Consider the following 16,431-nt stretch of genomic DNA (forward strand, 5'->3'; position numbering starts at 1 on the left):
CACGAAAGGTCACATGGTCAAGTGTTCATGTGAACCAGTGCACACGCTGTCACACGCGAGTTTTGTTTGTATGCGTGAATCCCACGCGTCATTGTCACAATTTTCAAACTAATAATGATCATTTTGTGTTAGCAACAATTTGAAACAGCTGTTATTCAAAAACCTTTAACGATGACCGAATTTCTTAAAAGCTCTGATCTTAAGGAAGTGCTTTTAGCAATTTTGTCCACTGTTGGTGCGCTATTTATTGTTGTATTGCTGATTTTATTTGGTAAGAATTTGAAACATAATTTGACCGTTATTCAACAAATCTGAACAATTCATAAATTACGTTACTAGGTCGATGTAATTTTTATTTTTGTAAAAGGGGATTGAAACCATAACAATGACTATTTAATAAACCATTTCAAAATTATTTCCTAACATAAATTCAACTGCACTTTTTGAATCAATGCCACAATTGACAGCAAAATCTTCATCAACTTCAGGTTGGTTCATGGTTTGGAAATTATTCTTGGTACGTTTTTCCTTTATTCGTGAGTTGGTGTATGGCAATGATGAACCAGCTGAGAAGAAAGATATGACACAAATTTATTCAAAATCAAATCACCCGTTACGAAGAAGTTCAAGACTTCGAGAAAGGCAGAATAAAAATCAACATGGTCAAATATAACTAAATATTGAGGGGATTACTGGGGGGTAGCCACAAAATGTGATCAGTGTACAAAAAATGTTGGTATTAGTATAAAAAATTGTTTGCATTCATGTAAATATTCACTTGATAATTTATTTTCACATTTATTTATGAAAAAATCATATTACATCGTCAAGACAATTTTATATTTTAAAAAATTTAATAAAACTCTAACAGAGACTATACCTGAGTAATGGTGAAGAAAAAGCATAACTTTTGCTATTTCGATGTCAAATGTTGTATACCATTTGGATATTTAACTTTAAATCTTTCAACAACATCGGACTCCATCAAACGAACTCCGTCTAGTTGATTGCCAAGTGTTAACCTTGATACACAAAAATTTATTTAGACTTCATAGAATGCAAACAAATAATATTTTAAATTATACATAGGATATAAAAACTTGAAACTCAAACATTCACCAATTTGGTTGCACATTATGAGGTCGACCAAACAGCTCTAAAGAAACAAAATACCAAGAAATCTAATTGACACATTTCTTTATTATCAGTTACAAAATATGTTCGACATCATTCTTACCAACTTTTCTTGTGCCAGGAGAAAGTCTTTCAATAAGACCATAAATTTCATCCGGCTTATGGCTAGTAGACCGTACCTTTAGATAAAAGATTGATAACTATCATTCCATGATACATATAAAATCTGTGGTTCAATGAATTTTCCATGTATTTACAATTTGATAGAATAAATGAAATGTACACTATACATCATATTTATTATCTACGTACAAATAACAACTTACTTCAGCAACAAGAACATCACAATCTAGACCTTTGTTCATCTTGTTGCATTTCCCTTTAACCCCTATCTACCAAAATACTCAAGATTTAACTTGATTGATAACAATAGAAGACTAATGAATACCCAGTGTAACTAACAATGACGCACTAACCAAGCAATGTTCTTTGCCATGATTTAGCCAATGTCCCGTACGTCCAGTCCTAATGAGACGTTGAAGTTGATTGGTTTTCACCCAGATAAGTTCATCACAACGCTCATATCCCCACAATTTTAAACATTCTCGACCAAGTTCCATTGCCCTACAAAGCATTGGTCAAGATGAAACCCCAATCTTTACAGATTTTCTCAATGTTCAAGCTCAAATATTTTACCTTCCAGTTACCCAGAGAAAAATATAACCTTCATCTTGTAATTTTGGAACAGAAAGTTTTCTCATTTCATCATCAGACATTGTCCCATAAGGCAACTAAATACAAATTATTATAATTCATTATCAAGAAATGATCAATGTAATCCACATTTCTTTATGAAAAACCACAAACCTCCATATGAATATCCCAGGGGGGGTCAGCCATAACAACACTGAATTTACCAATTACAGCAAAGTCTAAATATCTTAAATCACATTGAATCCACTACATAAAAAGAAATTATTTAAAATTAATTAAACATAGTCGAACCACTTATGCACACAATTGGGAGGCATTGGGCAATATTCATATATTCATTATATGCAGATTGTGATCCCAAGCTTGCAGAAGGTTTAAAGAAGACAGTTTATAACATCTTACATAAAGACAGAAAACAATAGTGATGTCCAGTATAAAAACATCTACCTGTGGTGGTATAAGTGTTATATTGCCACTTGCAGAAATGGTTGTTTCATTTTGCTACAAGTATAAAATTAATGAAAAAATAAAATTTCCTTCCTGCACTTTACTTTAAAGCTTCACACATGAACAACCTTATCTTTTTCATCAGTTTTTCTGTCCTTGTCTTTTAAAACTCCTGTATAATCCACTTCATAATGCACATACTAAATTGATGGGAAACAAGTAACTTTTAAACTAGATGTTGAAATTTTTGAAAGCTGACTACTTCATTTACCTTACAAGTATCCATATGAAACACTACATTTACCTTACAAGTATCCATATGAAAACACTACATTTACCTTACAAGTATCCATATGAAAATACTTCATTTACCTTACAAGTATCCATGTGAAAATACTTCATTTACCTTACAAGTATCCATATGAAAATACTTCATTTACCTTACAAGTATCCATATGAAAACAGGTGTTAAGAAATGAACAGTCACCCAAGGACTCTAGAAAATGAAACACTTTTTACTTTAAATTGTAAGGGGGAGGAAAAAGGATTAAAGCAAGTGCTACCATCTGTATGTTTTTGTATAATTTTCCTAAAATGAACCTGAAAAAGGAGAAATTTTGAGTATTTATGATGGAAAGTCATTATTTTTATGTGAAGATGAATTTTTATTTTTCAACCTTTTTACAAACACCATTTCTATTTTTTTTACAGTCATCTCGAGTGCCATGTTCACAAAATTCCTGAACATTTGCTCCCCCCTGACTCTTGAATTTTTCAACTGTTAACTGCTCCTGATTATAATTTAAGAAAAAAATCTATTTTTTACACAGTTAGAAACTCAACCAAATAGTAACCAATACTTACCTTAGCTGATTTTATATTTAACAAATCTAGTACATCTTCCCCAAGCTTTTTTGTCTATGCAAAGTAAATTAATTCTTTTTGTTATGTAGCATGATTATAACAAAAGTTTTCACCAGTAAGAACAATGCAAAGTGCAAACCTCTGTTTCAATAGATGTCATTGTCGATAACATAGATTGTATGTCATCATTGTCAAGTTTTTTCTTTTTAGATTTTTGTGAAACATCTTGTGATCTCGAACCTTCCCTTGAAGATCCTCTGCATAAAATAAAATTTAATGATGAACATCTTTGTAGAAAATGAAGTAAAATAAAATGACATTAATGGCAAACCTTTCTTGTTTCCTTTTTTTTAAGACTGGTCCCATTGAAGAAGAGTTTGCTAAAGTAAAGCAGCAGATCATTAATTAATAGCATTTACAAAAAGTGCTAAAAGATAAGAAAATACCAGATACAGCTTTTATTTCTTGAACAACTGCTTTCAACTGAAATCATAAAGAATTTAACATAAATAACACCACTGTCTATCAGACTGAAAACTTTGTATTGCACAGTAAAGATCTGTTCAGTCTCTTGACTGTTCACAAGTGCAACTTCTAATATTGTCAAACCTTGGATAAGTCAACTTCTGTGATAAGAATGCATGTCTTTCCTTCAGACGATTGGCTGGATTTAATCCTAAACCATTTTACATAGCTCATATTTAAAGTGTTTTGATAACCACCAATATTACAAATATATATTTGACATACTGGATGTAATTTTGTATGGCCAACTTTTCAATAAGATCAGTAACATCATCATGTGTTATTGAAGATGGTGAAGCATTTGATGACTTAAAAATAATAACTCTAACTTTGTTATACAGGTATAAATAAATGTGCATTTGTGCAAATATAAAGTCTTTGCATGGACTCACCTCACACCATTTGGATGCAAGATGTAAAGAACTGACTGGTATTGATAGATTTTTATCTGACAAATATTCTAAAATCCATTTCTCAAGTACAGAATTGCTTTTTTTCAGATTACTCGGTTCAGTTTTAGCTTCAACAACAATTTCATTTTTCAATACAATAGTCTGTTTTCCATCCAAAGTTGAAGTGACTGGTTTCTCATTTGTCTTTGACACACCATCTTAAAGATATTTAAAGTTTTTAAAACTCATCACTTTGCACTTAAAGCCCAGTGGCCATTTTATGTCGTACCATTGGAAGCTGCTGTAAGAATTCCATGTCTCTCTTTCTTTCGTCTTTGAATTCTCTCTCTTAAACTATCTTGTCTCTTTTTATGTGCTTGTAGCTCTGACCACGTATCTCCTTCAGACATAATCTTTTGAAACTATGTACTAGCTCAATTCAAAACAGAAAAGACATGTTTTCGTAAGTGAATTTGCTTTTTCTTAAAAATTGTTAAGCCAAAAATTGCCGCCATCGTGTTTTACTGCTACTCTTTTCCATCCTCGAAAATACGCTATCTATTATTAACAATATAAAACCTGTGTCCTCCGCCAACTTCATGATTAAATTATAACTACTTTAATAAATGCAGACAGTACATTTTCATTATACTTTACAAAAATAATTCATGAACTTGTATAAATATAAATAGTCAGTTAATATCAAATCAACTTTTCAAACAGAAGACGTCATACTGTATCATACAAAGATGAAAGCACAGTGACGAACTCTCACCCCCCTTCACATAATAACAGGAAAATATAATCAGGGGGGAAAGAAAACTATTGTCAAGGATTTATGTTATTGACAACGCACATTTGCACAAGTCTTGATAAAATCATTTTTGATATTGACAGCTGTTCATGAATGTTGTTGTTTTCGTTTTCCTACCTCTTCATTGCAAAAAAATATGGAAGAATTAATCAAGGAGTTTTTAAATGCTATATCTACAAAAGAGAAGAGCGCTGTAAAAGAATCCAAACTCATTTGTTTCTGTGAGGAAAATGTAACTACCTTCTCGTTTCAAAATATAAATCAACTTTTAAGGCAGGAGTTTATTCTTTGCTTGATAAACGAGTTGAGCAGTGAGGAAGGGAAAGCTTTTGATGGTTATACAGCACGATGCTTACAAGCCCTACGAATCTTAAGTAGGGACAAATCCAACTTAGACGAAATGGTAACGGAGAATTCTTGTCAAACTTTCCTTCAACTTGCTGGCCTTTATTCTGGAAATTGTCCAATGAAATTAGAAGGAGTTATAGCTAGATCAGAAGAAGTCATTGAAGCTTTGAAATGTGTTTGTAATTTAGTGTATCAAAGTATGCAGTTTAAGGATTATGTTGTTAAATACAACTGTACTTCTTCATTGTGTAAACGCTTAGCTTGGTTTGATCAATCAGATCTTCCAAGAGATGTGAAATTTTTTGATCTAAGATTATTGTTTGTTGTGACTGCTCTTGAGGCAAATCAACGAATGGAAGCATTACGATGTAATGCTGTTGAGCTGTTGACTAAAGCTTTAAATCAAGTTATTCCTGGTCATGATGACAGACAAGAATTTCTTACTAAAGAACAAGAAATGATAGAGACTGATTCAGATTCATCTTTATCATCCAGGTAGTTAAATTATTTTTTTTGAATCTCAGAATCGTTGATATGGATAAGTCTCATTTTCTTTTGACTGTAGGCCTTGTTTGCCTGAGATTTCACTCAGTAAAGAAGACATAGAGATATTTGGAGAAATGCTTAAAGTTCTCTTCAATATTACCATCAACATCAGCCAAGAAAATCCAGAAAATAACCTAAAAATACTGAGTGCTCAATTGATTTTCATACTTTGCCATCTGCTTATCAAATGCAAGCAACTTGATGATGAACCAAAGAATCTTCAAAATCATATTATAAATATGTTGATCAATCTTCCTTATGATTCCTATCGTTTTTTGCATTGGAGAATTGATAAACTCGTTGCAGAAGAATTAATGAATGCTTTTAATTCCAAGGAAAATACAAAAAAATACCCCGTAATCTTTGAGGTAGACGGAAATTACTTATGCCGTTTTTTTCATTGAAATTATTAATTTTAAATTATTCATCTCATCTTTTTTTCAGTGCTATAATGTGGAGGCAATTTGTGTATTACTACAGATTCTTGACCAAAGGTTGATTGAAAACAAAAATCTAAAAGAATATGTAACTCCTCTTCTCTCTGTTATGACAACTGTTTCCAAGCACAACAGAATCATTCGTAAATATTTACGTCAACAAGTGTTACCATCATTAGGTCATGTTGGTAAAGAGAAACCTGAAGATATTGAAAACATCCGAGGAAGACTAGCTAGGCTTCTTACCTCTGCTATTCCCGAAATAAAGGTTTCTAAATTGTTCACCTTCTATTGACAAAAAACATAGTCAAAAACTTTTTATCACAATTCAGAAATCAACTCAAACCCTTCATTGTTCTAGGAATCTGTTGGCGAATTTTTGTTTGTATTATGCAAAGAAAACGTTGCACGTCTCACAAAGTACGTGGGCTATGGAAATGCTGCAGGTTTCCTGGCAGATCATGGTCTAATGGCTGGAAATGATGACGATAACATGGGAAACTATTCCAATGATGATGAGGACTCCGACACGGAAGAGTATATGAAAGTAAAAGATAAAATTGACCCAATGACAGGTAGTTTCTTGTTAATACTTCATTAAAAGCAAAATATGTTTGTTGTAAAACCTGAATGCTTGCTTTCCCATTATTAGGGGCGCAAACAGACGTCGAAGTTGACAATCCATTGAATAAAATGAGCGAAGAAGAAAAAGAAGCAGAGGCAGAGGAACTAGCAAAATTGTTGAGCAAGTTAAACAAAAATGGTTTAGTGAAATCTGCTGCCATTGGTCCTGATGGAAAACCAGTTGAATTAAACATTGAAGAAGACTGAGAGCAAAGATTCCTAGACGTTCTCTTTTATACATTGGTGTAGTTTTTAGTTGTGTCTTTACAATATTTAAAGATTAGTGTTGGTTTTGTGAGACGATGAGAGATCTTTTTAGCCTGACGTCATTAAATTTGACTTCAACGTCCAATGATTGATCGTCATAAACAAAAAAAAAAGCAACTCTAACCATTTTGGTAAATTTATCATTTAAGTACCTACTTCTTTGATATAACATTGTCATTGTTAACTACATCTGTCTATTTAATTAATACATTATCGACTAAAAATTATTGAAAATTTGTTCATGTAGTTTGCATGGTTCAAATTTTGGTCATCCACATTATTGAATCAACTGAACAATTTACTATAGAACTGAACGATTTTGGAATTGTGGTTCAAAATAACACAATTCAATGTTAGTGATATGAGCAAACCTCGTTAGATATACTCCTATATTTACCTAAATACATCAACATTAACGTTGGAGTAGTTCCATTCATTTTACTTATGGACATCAGTTATTTCTAGTTAGACGTTTTATCGAACTATACAAGCCCAATGCTTTCTCTGTGACATTTGTCGCATTTTTTATCATATTATTCATCGCATTCTCCTCTGGATAATGTTGTGCTGCTATTTTAATACTCTCCACAAACGCGTTGATTACTTCACAAAGAGTATTAGTCAGAGAAGAGATTACTCGACCATCGTCAACTTGCAAACATAGAGACACACCATCGCCAATAAACACCAACTTGTGTGCACTGAGAACAATAAACTTGCTGTGTGCAACAAAATCTTTTGGTTTATGATGATCGCGAACGCTATCACCAAAACCCCTTATCGCTTCTTTCAAAACGATCAATTCACAGTTCATTTTTTCAACTGAGGACTCGAGAGTTTGTAAACGATTCTCGTCTGAAATTCTCGAGTGTGTGAAACTCGGATCTGACATCGTTCCCGTAAGCGATAATCGTTTGTTGTCAAAGTTGGTGGGAGTTACAGGAGAACTATTTTGTCGGGATGGTTTAGGAGGAATTGAAGCGTTGTTTTCAAATATTCTATCACCAATTTTATCATCATCTTTCAAGGTTATCGAACATAATCTACGCACAGTTTTCGGACTAAGTCTTTTGCTTCCTTTTCTCGTAAAACCGTGCGTGGAAGGTTTGACAGTGTCAATTTGATTAAGCAAATTATTGGTAAGTTCTGACACCTGCTGCGATAGGGCTTCCGTGCTTGCATCGTTTGAAGTACTAGGATTTTGACAAGATACAGAAGAAGCAACTAAAGTATTTGAACCACTGTCCGATCTATTTTTGTCTCTTTTTGGCTTCGATTGAACAGGCGTTGGAATTTTGATGGACTGTAAAACAAGTTGTGTTTCTATTCCATCTCCAACATGCTCTGAGCTGGTTTTATTCATCGCAACCTTTAACACATTTTCATTGTGAGTGCTACTAGAAAAAGCGCCTGCACCATTAAGGGAATGCGTGGTGTTTGAGTTCTTGACCTCTGTTTTTGAGCTTGTGTCTTTAGTTGCAACAATGAATGTTGCATCAGGGTGTACAATACTCATCTCGGGACTGTTGGATACAGTTTTTTGCTTGACAATATTTTGTATCATTTCTTTCTTGACAATACCATCTGATGTTTTCTCCGTAAACAATCTAGATGCTACATTGGAAACAATTGCCCCAAGGTAATAAGCACCACTGGGTATACATCGTGCAAGGTTTACTATAGTATTCAAATTATCATCAGACGTCTCCTGATACGCTGATCTCCAATTACTTTCATCCAATTGCTGTATAGCATTTTTGATAGAATAATATGACTCTAATAATGGCGTCAGGCTTCCTTCGATCTTCTTTGATGTTTCTTCGTCACCTAGATTTTGAGAATTCTTCAAAGAATTTAATCCAAACTCCGTCAATAGTCTTAAAGCGACTTTCACTTTGCCAGAAATATCACGGATACCATTCATGTTCAAAGCATAAACTTCAGGACGTCTCCAGTCATCTGTAACAAAACTCAAAAGTTTCGTAACTGCAACATCCACAGCTTGTTGCAATTTATGAAGTTTTTGAAGAGCTGAACCATGTGATATTTGTAGCTCGCGTACTTTTGCCATGTTAATTTTTCCAAGAACAGACTCTTTCATTTGACCTTGATTATTCTAAATTAATTACACAAAAAAATCGTTAAAATTCTTCTTAAAATGACAATATTGTTGCATATTGTTTAGGACTGTGCAAACTACGGTTTTTCAGTCTCGGCCTCTTGTCAAATCTGAACTCCGGTTTCAAACTCCGGCTCTGGTTATTTTATAATTCGAATCACTGGTTGTGGTTGGTTAATTTTGCAAGTCCCTGTTCAACAGTTTAAGGTATATTATTAGTAAAATTTTCATATGTAAAGTTCAATTTCCACACTCCGACCTTGAATCATAAATTAGCATGTGTGAACGCAATCTAGCGTCATGTTGTGCCATGCACAAAATGTTTTATTTTCATGCAAGTTTTTCAATTTTAGACGATAGTTATCGTTCGTTGATACAAAAATGTTGTGATCAGACACGTTTACTAAAGTGAGAGTTTTTTGCAGCACAAACAACAGCTGCAGGAGTTTTGCCGGAGATGAACAAACTCCGGCTCCAGCAGTCAAAAATAGCCGTTGCTGCGCCCTAACTCTGGCACTCCGGTGCACAGTACTAATATTGTTTACCTTCGATATTTCACTGTTATCGCCCATTCCATAAATTTCCTGATAATCAATATAATCGTCACTATCATAGTTCTTGTTTGACTTTAGGCTTCCTGATTTTTTCTCGCCAGTAGAACTGTTGTACGATTCTGTTTTCTCGTGTATCTCTCTATAAATTCCATTTTTGTCGTCTGTAGGATTATTGTTGCCATCCGCCAACCGTTGCGCCGAACGCCTGTCGGGGAATGAATCAACTTCATCGTGAGCCGCCGGTAGTACATCGTAAATATCTTGAGTTGGATTGAAAGTAGGACTGGACATGTTAACATAATCTTGACTGCTAACTGAAATAGTTCGTTTTGTGTTCTCTAACTGCTGACGTTTTTCAGGAAATGTATAATCCTCTCCATATGTGGATGGTAGTACATCGTAAAGATCTTTAGTTGAATTGAAGGAAGAACTTGACATGTTAACATAATCTTGACTGCTGACGGAAACAGTTCGGTTTGTGTCATCATTGTACGTTTCATGATTAGGTAATTTATCATACAGCATGTCGTTGCCAGGCAACCGATCATATAAATCGTTGCCAGGCAACCGATCATATAACTCGTTGCCAGGCAACCGATCATATAACTCGTGGGCAGGCAACCGATCATATAACTCGTGGCTGTTTAATGAGCTGTACGGACTATCTGACTGGTTGGAGTATCTTGAACTTGATGGAGAATTATATGAAGTATTTGTTGATTTGGGTGGTAGATTGGGTTGCTGACCATCATCTGACTCAAGGGAATTACGAGACTGTACATCATACATTTCATCAGAACCACTTCCGTGGGACATTTCACTGGACAATCGAAACTCGTCACTAGACCTCTCAGAGCTATAGCGCAAAGACGGTGCAGCATAAGTTTCATTTGTCGCCAATCCATCGGATGTGTTACTATTTCGCTCAGCATTAACAGCCTGAGGACTGGGTAAGAGTAATCCATGTCTTTGAGAGTCGGATTTAGGTGTCGCATAATCTTCAGGTTCAGATTGGGAATAAGATTTAGGTATATCATAGTCAACGTCACCATACGACTCTTTCCACGCATTTCCATGAGCATCATAAGGTCCCATTGCATCATCGTCAATGGATATTAATTGTAGTCTATTACCAGGAGCTACACCCTGTTTGTCCCCAAGTGAACACAACCACCACCCCAACATTCCTTCGAAATCAGTTTCAATAACATGCACGATATCTCCTTTCTTGAAAGACAATTCGTCGTCTGCCTCCGAATCATTGTTGTACAAAGCTTTAGCGCGAACTACCTAACATAAAAAGAAATTTCAAATTTTAAATAAAACTTTACAGAGTTCACCAATGTAATGTAGAATCAAAGCATAAATGTTTATGTTTACTTTGAAGAAATAAGTTTGTAAAAACTGAACACGTTCGTTTAACGTGGTTTGTAATTAATATTAATTTAACAAATAGAAATTTCTAGGCTGAGGTTTCTTTATAATCTCGTTAAAAATATCCCTGACTGACTTCATGGGTCAACTCACACAAACATCTAGTTAAGTACTTAAACTCAAGTGTTGTTTTGTTCGTTTGTCTGGAGATACTGATCTCGATGTCTTTAGAGCATCAAATAAATCACGCCATAAAAAGATATATGTTTTTCGTTTGCATAAAGAAAAGATACAACCAAAGAGTTTCCTTTGAAAGATCTTTAACTAGTGAAAGATCTTTAACTAGTTCATCATTTTAGTATGAATTAAATAGAAAACTTAAAACGCATAGAATAACAACACAGGCTATTTCCATCTGCTGTCTTTTTTAAAGATAACAGTCTGAAGTTGTTATTGCTTTCGTGTTTATTAAGAAAAAGTTAAATATAACCCAGTCATTCAAAATTACCTGTCGTATGAATACATTGAGAACAAATTAAACTCAACACAATATAAGAGAAATACTTATGACTGTAGTGGCATGCAAATATGTTATAAATATCGAGGTATTTATTTATGAAGGAATGTTAACCGCAAAGTTAAGATAAACTACAAAAGCACAAGTTTAAGGCAATATAAAAAAGTGTTAAGTTTTATAGATATTGCCAAATGATATTGAACAAACAAACCTTACCATACGTCCGATCATTTTACAGTGCATATTAAAGAGGACAGTATATTTGCTTCAAAAAACTGTCTTTATTTACAATCACGAAGACGCAAGCACATCATCAAATGAGCAGAGAGTATACACCCTTGACTTTATATAGCGTGATTTCCTCAGCGTGATTTCCTTAGCTTGCGTGCGTGAGGAGTGAATTACATGGACTGTAGCCAACTCGATAAATACTCGAAATTTGATTTGTATTTTCGTTGCGGATAAGAGTGTTAATAGTTTACATTTTTCTAATACGATATAGCGTGATTGAAATGAATCCAACATTTATCTATGAGCAATGTATTGGCAAAACATAAGTGCATATTTCAAATTATTCCAAGGGAGATATTTCCTAAAATGTTGACTTAACATGGTCAAAGGTTACGTGACGTCATATAGAAATTGTAATAAGGTTTTATAGCACAGTAACTTTATGTTGTCTGCTTGGATTGAATGTTTGGTCCCACGTTAAAATTGGATTAAACAGATGATTAGTACACAGGAGTTTTATTGAGCGAATATTTTCTTACAGTTTGACAACATGCCATGTAGAGCAACAGCTGTTGTCCTCGATAAACCAATTAAATCTTAACTGCAATAACAGCATTCAAAGAAAAACACTGTGGTCCGAAGAATGAAGACGTTACAACATTAACGAACATGTCCCACGATACATTAATACACAAAGAAAGCGTTAAGACCATTGTTATATTGATGTGTTCTGAGGAAAAAATTAGTCAAGATGATTAAGTGGAATAACCACCTTCGTTGAAAATATTAAAATCACATTTCCTTATTGATAATAATGACACATCAAACATCAAATCCAGGTTTTCGCTCTTAATTAAGACCGTGAGAAACAGCTAATACGCATGCGTCATCAAAGAAAGATGTTAGCGCATGCGCTGTGACGTCCACGTATTTATTGAAAATTATGAATGTTTGTGAAAAACGGTTATGAATTAACTAACACTGTGTTTTTTTTTATCTGCACCAATACAAATAAAGACCTTACACATCAATCTTATCTACTGACACTATTATGATTTCATATCGTGTTTCACAATAAATGTCGTTTCATACCAGAGTAGGGTTACAAAAAAACATAACGGACTTTTTTTATCTAATTGTACGTGACACCCACGCCATGTTTGTTCAGTGGAGACGATATTTTAGTGAAATGAAGTCCACATGTTGGAGATTTCCTCTAGTTTGAGCAAACAATTTTATAACAATCATGACGATAATGAACGTGGGCGCAGAAGAAACAAACATGTAAATTTTTCGCACAATCGTTAACACAATGGGCGCAACATCAATATAAGACAGCCCACATAGGTAGGAAATGACTAAAAGAAGTGACTGGACATCCGATTGCTTCATAACTTTGGTATTCATGCTTATGCTGGTACACCCTACTCCTAATGACACTGTCTACCAGGCTTCTGTTAACTCCTCAATAAAGAAGCGGTAAAAAGATTAATGTATACATAAGAAGTCCTTGTTAAAATCTTCTTGCCAAACCATTTATCACCTTGGCAGTTACATCTTTATATTTACCTAGCATGAATCCTTAGTCGTTAATGGCAACATGACCAAGTGTAATTTAAATCTTAAGCACATGATAATAAAGTTCTTTTTATCAAAATCACACATTAAGGACACGATGCGCAGAAAGCATCATACATCAGTCATATATTCGTTTTCTGATTGATATTATTAAAAGATTGACTTCATCAAAGTTTTAAGAAGGATTACGTTGTTACAACCAACAATTACGTACAATTTACCATTGTTAGCATTAAATTTTAACAATGATGACAACAACTAATAGACACAGGTAGCTTAATTCAATGAACGGTTTGCTTATAAGATTTTTGAAATTCCGTTGCATCCGCAAAGAAGGTCGAAATTTGTCTCTGAAATACAACATGTGAACTGATAATGTTCAAATAAAAAATTAAAAATGTAAGTTTATTTTAACTGGTTTGATAACACAACAGCAAAACACCTCACTTTAGACATTTTACTATTTGTTTTATAAAACATGCTGTATGAAAACGACTTACGGTAGTTAAACATAAACTATTGAATTATGCATGTCTTGACAAGACGGGGACAGTCCTTCGTTGCTACCTTTACAAACAAAGCCCTAGCTTAAATACAAACATTTTGATGAAATAACTAAAAATATAATAAGCATTTTCAACAGGAGCTTTAGTTGGAAAAATGATGATTAACGTTTAATATGAAAAACATTTCATCAACGCCGAAGCAGAAATTATCAGAACATATTTAGCTACTTCTAATATCAACAATGATAATATAATCCCCAAAATGCAGTAGTTATCACCTATAATGATATTCCTTATACAAACAGAAACCGCTTCTTTGAATAAAGACGAAATGAGACTTAATCTAAAAGAAACTTTCATAAGTTTTTGTTCAATAGTCGTCATGAAATATTAAATAAATGTTATAGTCAATATATAGGATGTATCGAGGTTCATTTTAATAAAAAAACTCGACCGGTTAATAAAAGATATTTCTATTCATTAATGAACGCAAGAATTAAATAAATATAATAGCAAAAAATGGCACATCGTTTACTTCCGAAATACAGATGTATGCGACGCATATATATATTTCCTAAATATTTATTTATAAAGGCAAAACGGAAAGGTTGGGTATGATGACTACTGTGTTCGTACAAAATCTAAAACTATATTAATAAACTTACCGAACTCATTCTGAATAAGAACCTTTCCTGCGGCTTTTGATTGCTGTTTAACCAAAAGTAATTCCCACTCAATATATTTGTTGACCAACAGCAACAGGCAATAACTTGCAGTTAATGTTACATTTGATAATAATCCTCCACAAAGATACACGATTCAACCCAGATAGGCAAGGCGATAAAGCTTCGTATAAATGCTAACAAGAAACCGTTCCGTTGGTCCAAAACACACCTTAAAAAGAATATATTTTAAACACTTTTAAGCAAAGCAACAACAGTCATCGTTTGGTTAATGTCACAGTCATATTATATTACCTGACCATATACGTTGGACTAAAGCATGTGTCGCTCAAAGTAGCTCTTATTTGAACTTTATACTTGTGATATCTCCGCCCTCAACCCGCCTTGAATGCAATGAATGTTTTAAGGACAAGCTTTGTCTTCGTTTAAATAAACACAAAAAATATTAGACCATTGAGTTTGTGATAGTTATGCTGGCTGACGCGATCGTCAAGCTTTGTCTTCTTCTGAATGAATACATTAAAGGCAAAGGATAAAATTGTACTTAATGACGTAGTAAGGTCTTATCCTGTTCCGATAATAAGCAGCCCACGCTTTAGACCAAAATTATAAGTTAATAACCACATTTATCACATGCAATCCAACGAATGTTTATTTTCAAAGCACATTGGCTTTAAAGCATAATATACTGCTGAAACTCGATTAATTTAATTTCCTTGCAAGAAATGAACTGGACACATGGAATTGTAAATTTTTTGTAGATATATATCATAATTTGTGTGGCGAATTTTTAAGTGACTGCACGGAAGAGCTTTGTCGATATTTCAATATCTGGTTGGTTTTCGCGTCATACTCTTTAATAGAGCCCTTGTTAAAAGAAAAAGAGTCACGCGAAAACTGCCAAACGATTTCTTTTTAGACAAGGAATAGTTTGGCATTAGGGAAAGAAAACGTTTTATTATGCAATGTTTGAAATCTAAAGCGTACATGTTGTGATTTGTACGCTGAAAAAAACCCTGTAAAACATAGAATTTATAGAAACGTCCCATTTTTCTCAAACGGAGTCATAACGAAAAAGAACCCACAAAAATTAGTTGGAAATCTTTGATGTAGAATGTAACGAAAGCTGTAAGCAGATGATAGAAAAGCTGGATGACGTCAAAGAAAAAATATACTCAAGTTGAAAAACTTACATGAGATATGAATTCAAAGAACTATATACTTCAAATTTACAAACAGACGGTTCAGAAAACAAACATTTTCTTCCATTTAATACGAGCAACAAATTAACTATGAAAGGTTTCATTAAGACGAAATGACCAATTTGTTCAAAAGACAGCGATGCATTCATATACTAGGCTAGAGGCATTAAAATCTTTGATGCTACCAATGTCAGGTGGTGAACAGGTAAATAACTAGATGTGTTGAAACATGAGTCATTCTTACAGAAATATATTGGATATGATTGGTTGGAGTAAGGCGAGTTTAATTCATATTATTTGTCATAATTCCGTCGTATTTTATATAAAAAAAAAGGATTAATATGCGTCCCGACAGTGTAAGGCGTTAAGCAGATAATAGAAAATGTATTTTTTAAAGTCAGTCGTCATTCAAAGACTGTTTTACGACATACTTAATGTTTTCACGTATTTTCGAATATTTTTTTTTAAAAAAGAAAAATACTTTAATAAAAATTCCTCAGTAATTGTAGATGTGTTTTTATAAATGGGAAAGCAATACGGAAGATTCAGGAGCGA

General features: G+C 33.6%; 3 protein-coding genes and 1 long non-coding RNA gene across 6 annotated transcripts; 2 read left to right on the forward strand and 2 right to left on the reverse strand.

The window, feature by feature from the left end:
• Nucleotides 1-97: 97 nt before the first annotated feature.
• LOC124435815 lies at nt 98-1,185 on the forward strand. Its single transcript, XR_006945160.1, has 2 exons — nt 98-271; nt 489-1,185. It is a non-coding gene; the product is annotated as an uncharacterized LOC124435815 (long non-coding RNA).
• LOC124435799 (N6-adenosine-methyltransferase catalytic subunit-like) lies at nt 328-4,709 on the reverse strand. Of its 2 annotated transcripts, none has more exons than XR_006945159.1 (21): nt 4,366-4,709; nt 4,077-4,294; nt 3,910-3,992; nt 3,769-3,835; nt 3,606-3,642; nt 3,491-3,539; nt 3,299-3,416; nt 3,160-3,213; nt 2,973-3,086; nt 2,859-2,895; nt 2,736-2,791; nt 2,424-2,495; nt 2,296-2,349; nt 2,002-2,094; nt 1,831-1,925; nt 1,611-1,758; nt 1,461-1,522; nt 1,238-1,313; nt 1,120-1,156; nt 881-1,022; nt 328-566 (listed from the first exon to the last, which is right to left on the reverse strand). XR_006945159.1 is itself a non-coding variant. In XM_046985756.1 (21 exons), the coding sequence occupies exons 1-20, from the start codon at nt 4,484-4,486 to the stop codon at nt 914-916; spliced, it is 1,704 nt and encodes a 567-aa protein (XP_046841712.1). In that variant the 5' UTR covers nt 4,487-4,706; the 3' UTR covers nt 328-566; nt 881-913. The 2 variants fall into 2 exon arrangements, 1 of the variants encoding a protein (XP_046841712.1); XM_046985756.1 differs by having other exon boundaries at nt 1,461-1,526; nt 4,366-4,706.
• A 131-nt stretch (nt 4,710-4,840) lies between these two features.
• LOC124435798 (synembryn-A-like) lies at nt 4,841-7,336 on the forward strand. Its single transcript, XM_046985755.1, has 5 exons — nt 4,841-5,733; nt 5,804-6,152; nt 6,229-6,489; nt 6,583-6,796; nt 6,874-7,336. Exons 1-5 carry the CDS (start codon nt 5,027-5,029, stop codon nt 7,050-7,052), a joined length of 1,710 nt encoding a protein of 569 aa, XP_046841711.1. The 5' UTR covers nt 4,841-5,026; the 3' UTR covers nt 7,053-7,336.
• Nucleotides 7,239-15,191, reverse strand: LOC124435797 (enhancer of filamentation 1-like). 2 transcript variants are annotated; one of them, XM_046985754.1, is made up of 4 exons: nt 14,969-15,191; nt 14,657-14,885; nt 9,777-11,075; nt 7,239-9,228 (listed from the first exon to the last, which is right to left on the reverse strand). In XM_046985754.1, exons 2-4 carry the CDS (start codon nt 14,663-14,665, stop codon nt 7,564-7,566), a joined length of 2,973 nt encoding a protein of 990 aa, XP_046841710.1. In that variant the 5' UTR covers nt 14,666-14,885; nt 14,969-15,191; the 3' UTR covers nt 7,239-7,563. The 2 variants fall into 2 exon arrangements, with proteins under 2 accessions (XP_046841710.1, XP_046841709.1); XM_046985753.1 differs by lacking the exons at nt 14,657-14,885; nt 14,969-15,191 and adding an exon at nt 11,893-12,040.
• Between the last annotated feature and the right edge of the window lie 1,240 nt (nt 15,192-16,431).

Source organism: Xenia sp. Carnegie-2017, unplaced genomic scaffold (assembly GCF_021976095.1).
Source record: "Xenia sp. Carnegie-2017 unplaced genomic scaffold, XeniaSp_v1 HiC_scaffold_16, whole genome shotgun sequence".
NCBI classification, from domain to species: Eukaryota; Metazoa; Cnidaria; class Anthozoa; order Malacalcyonacea; family Xeniidae; genus Xenia; species Xenia sp. Carnegie-2017.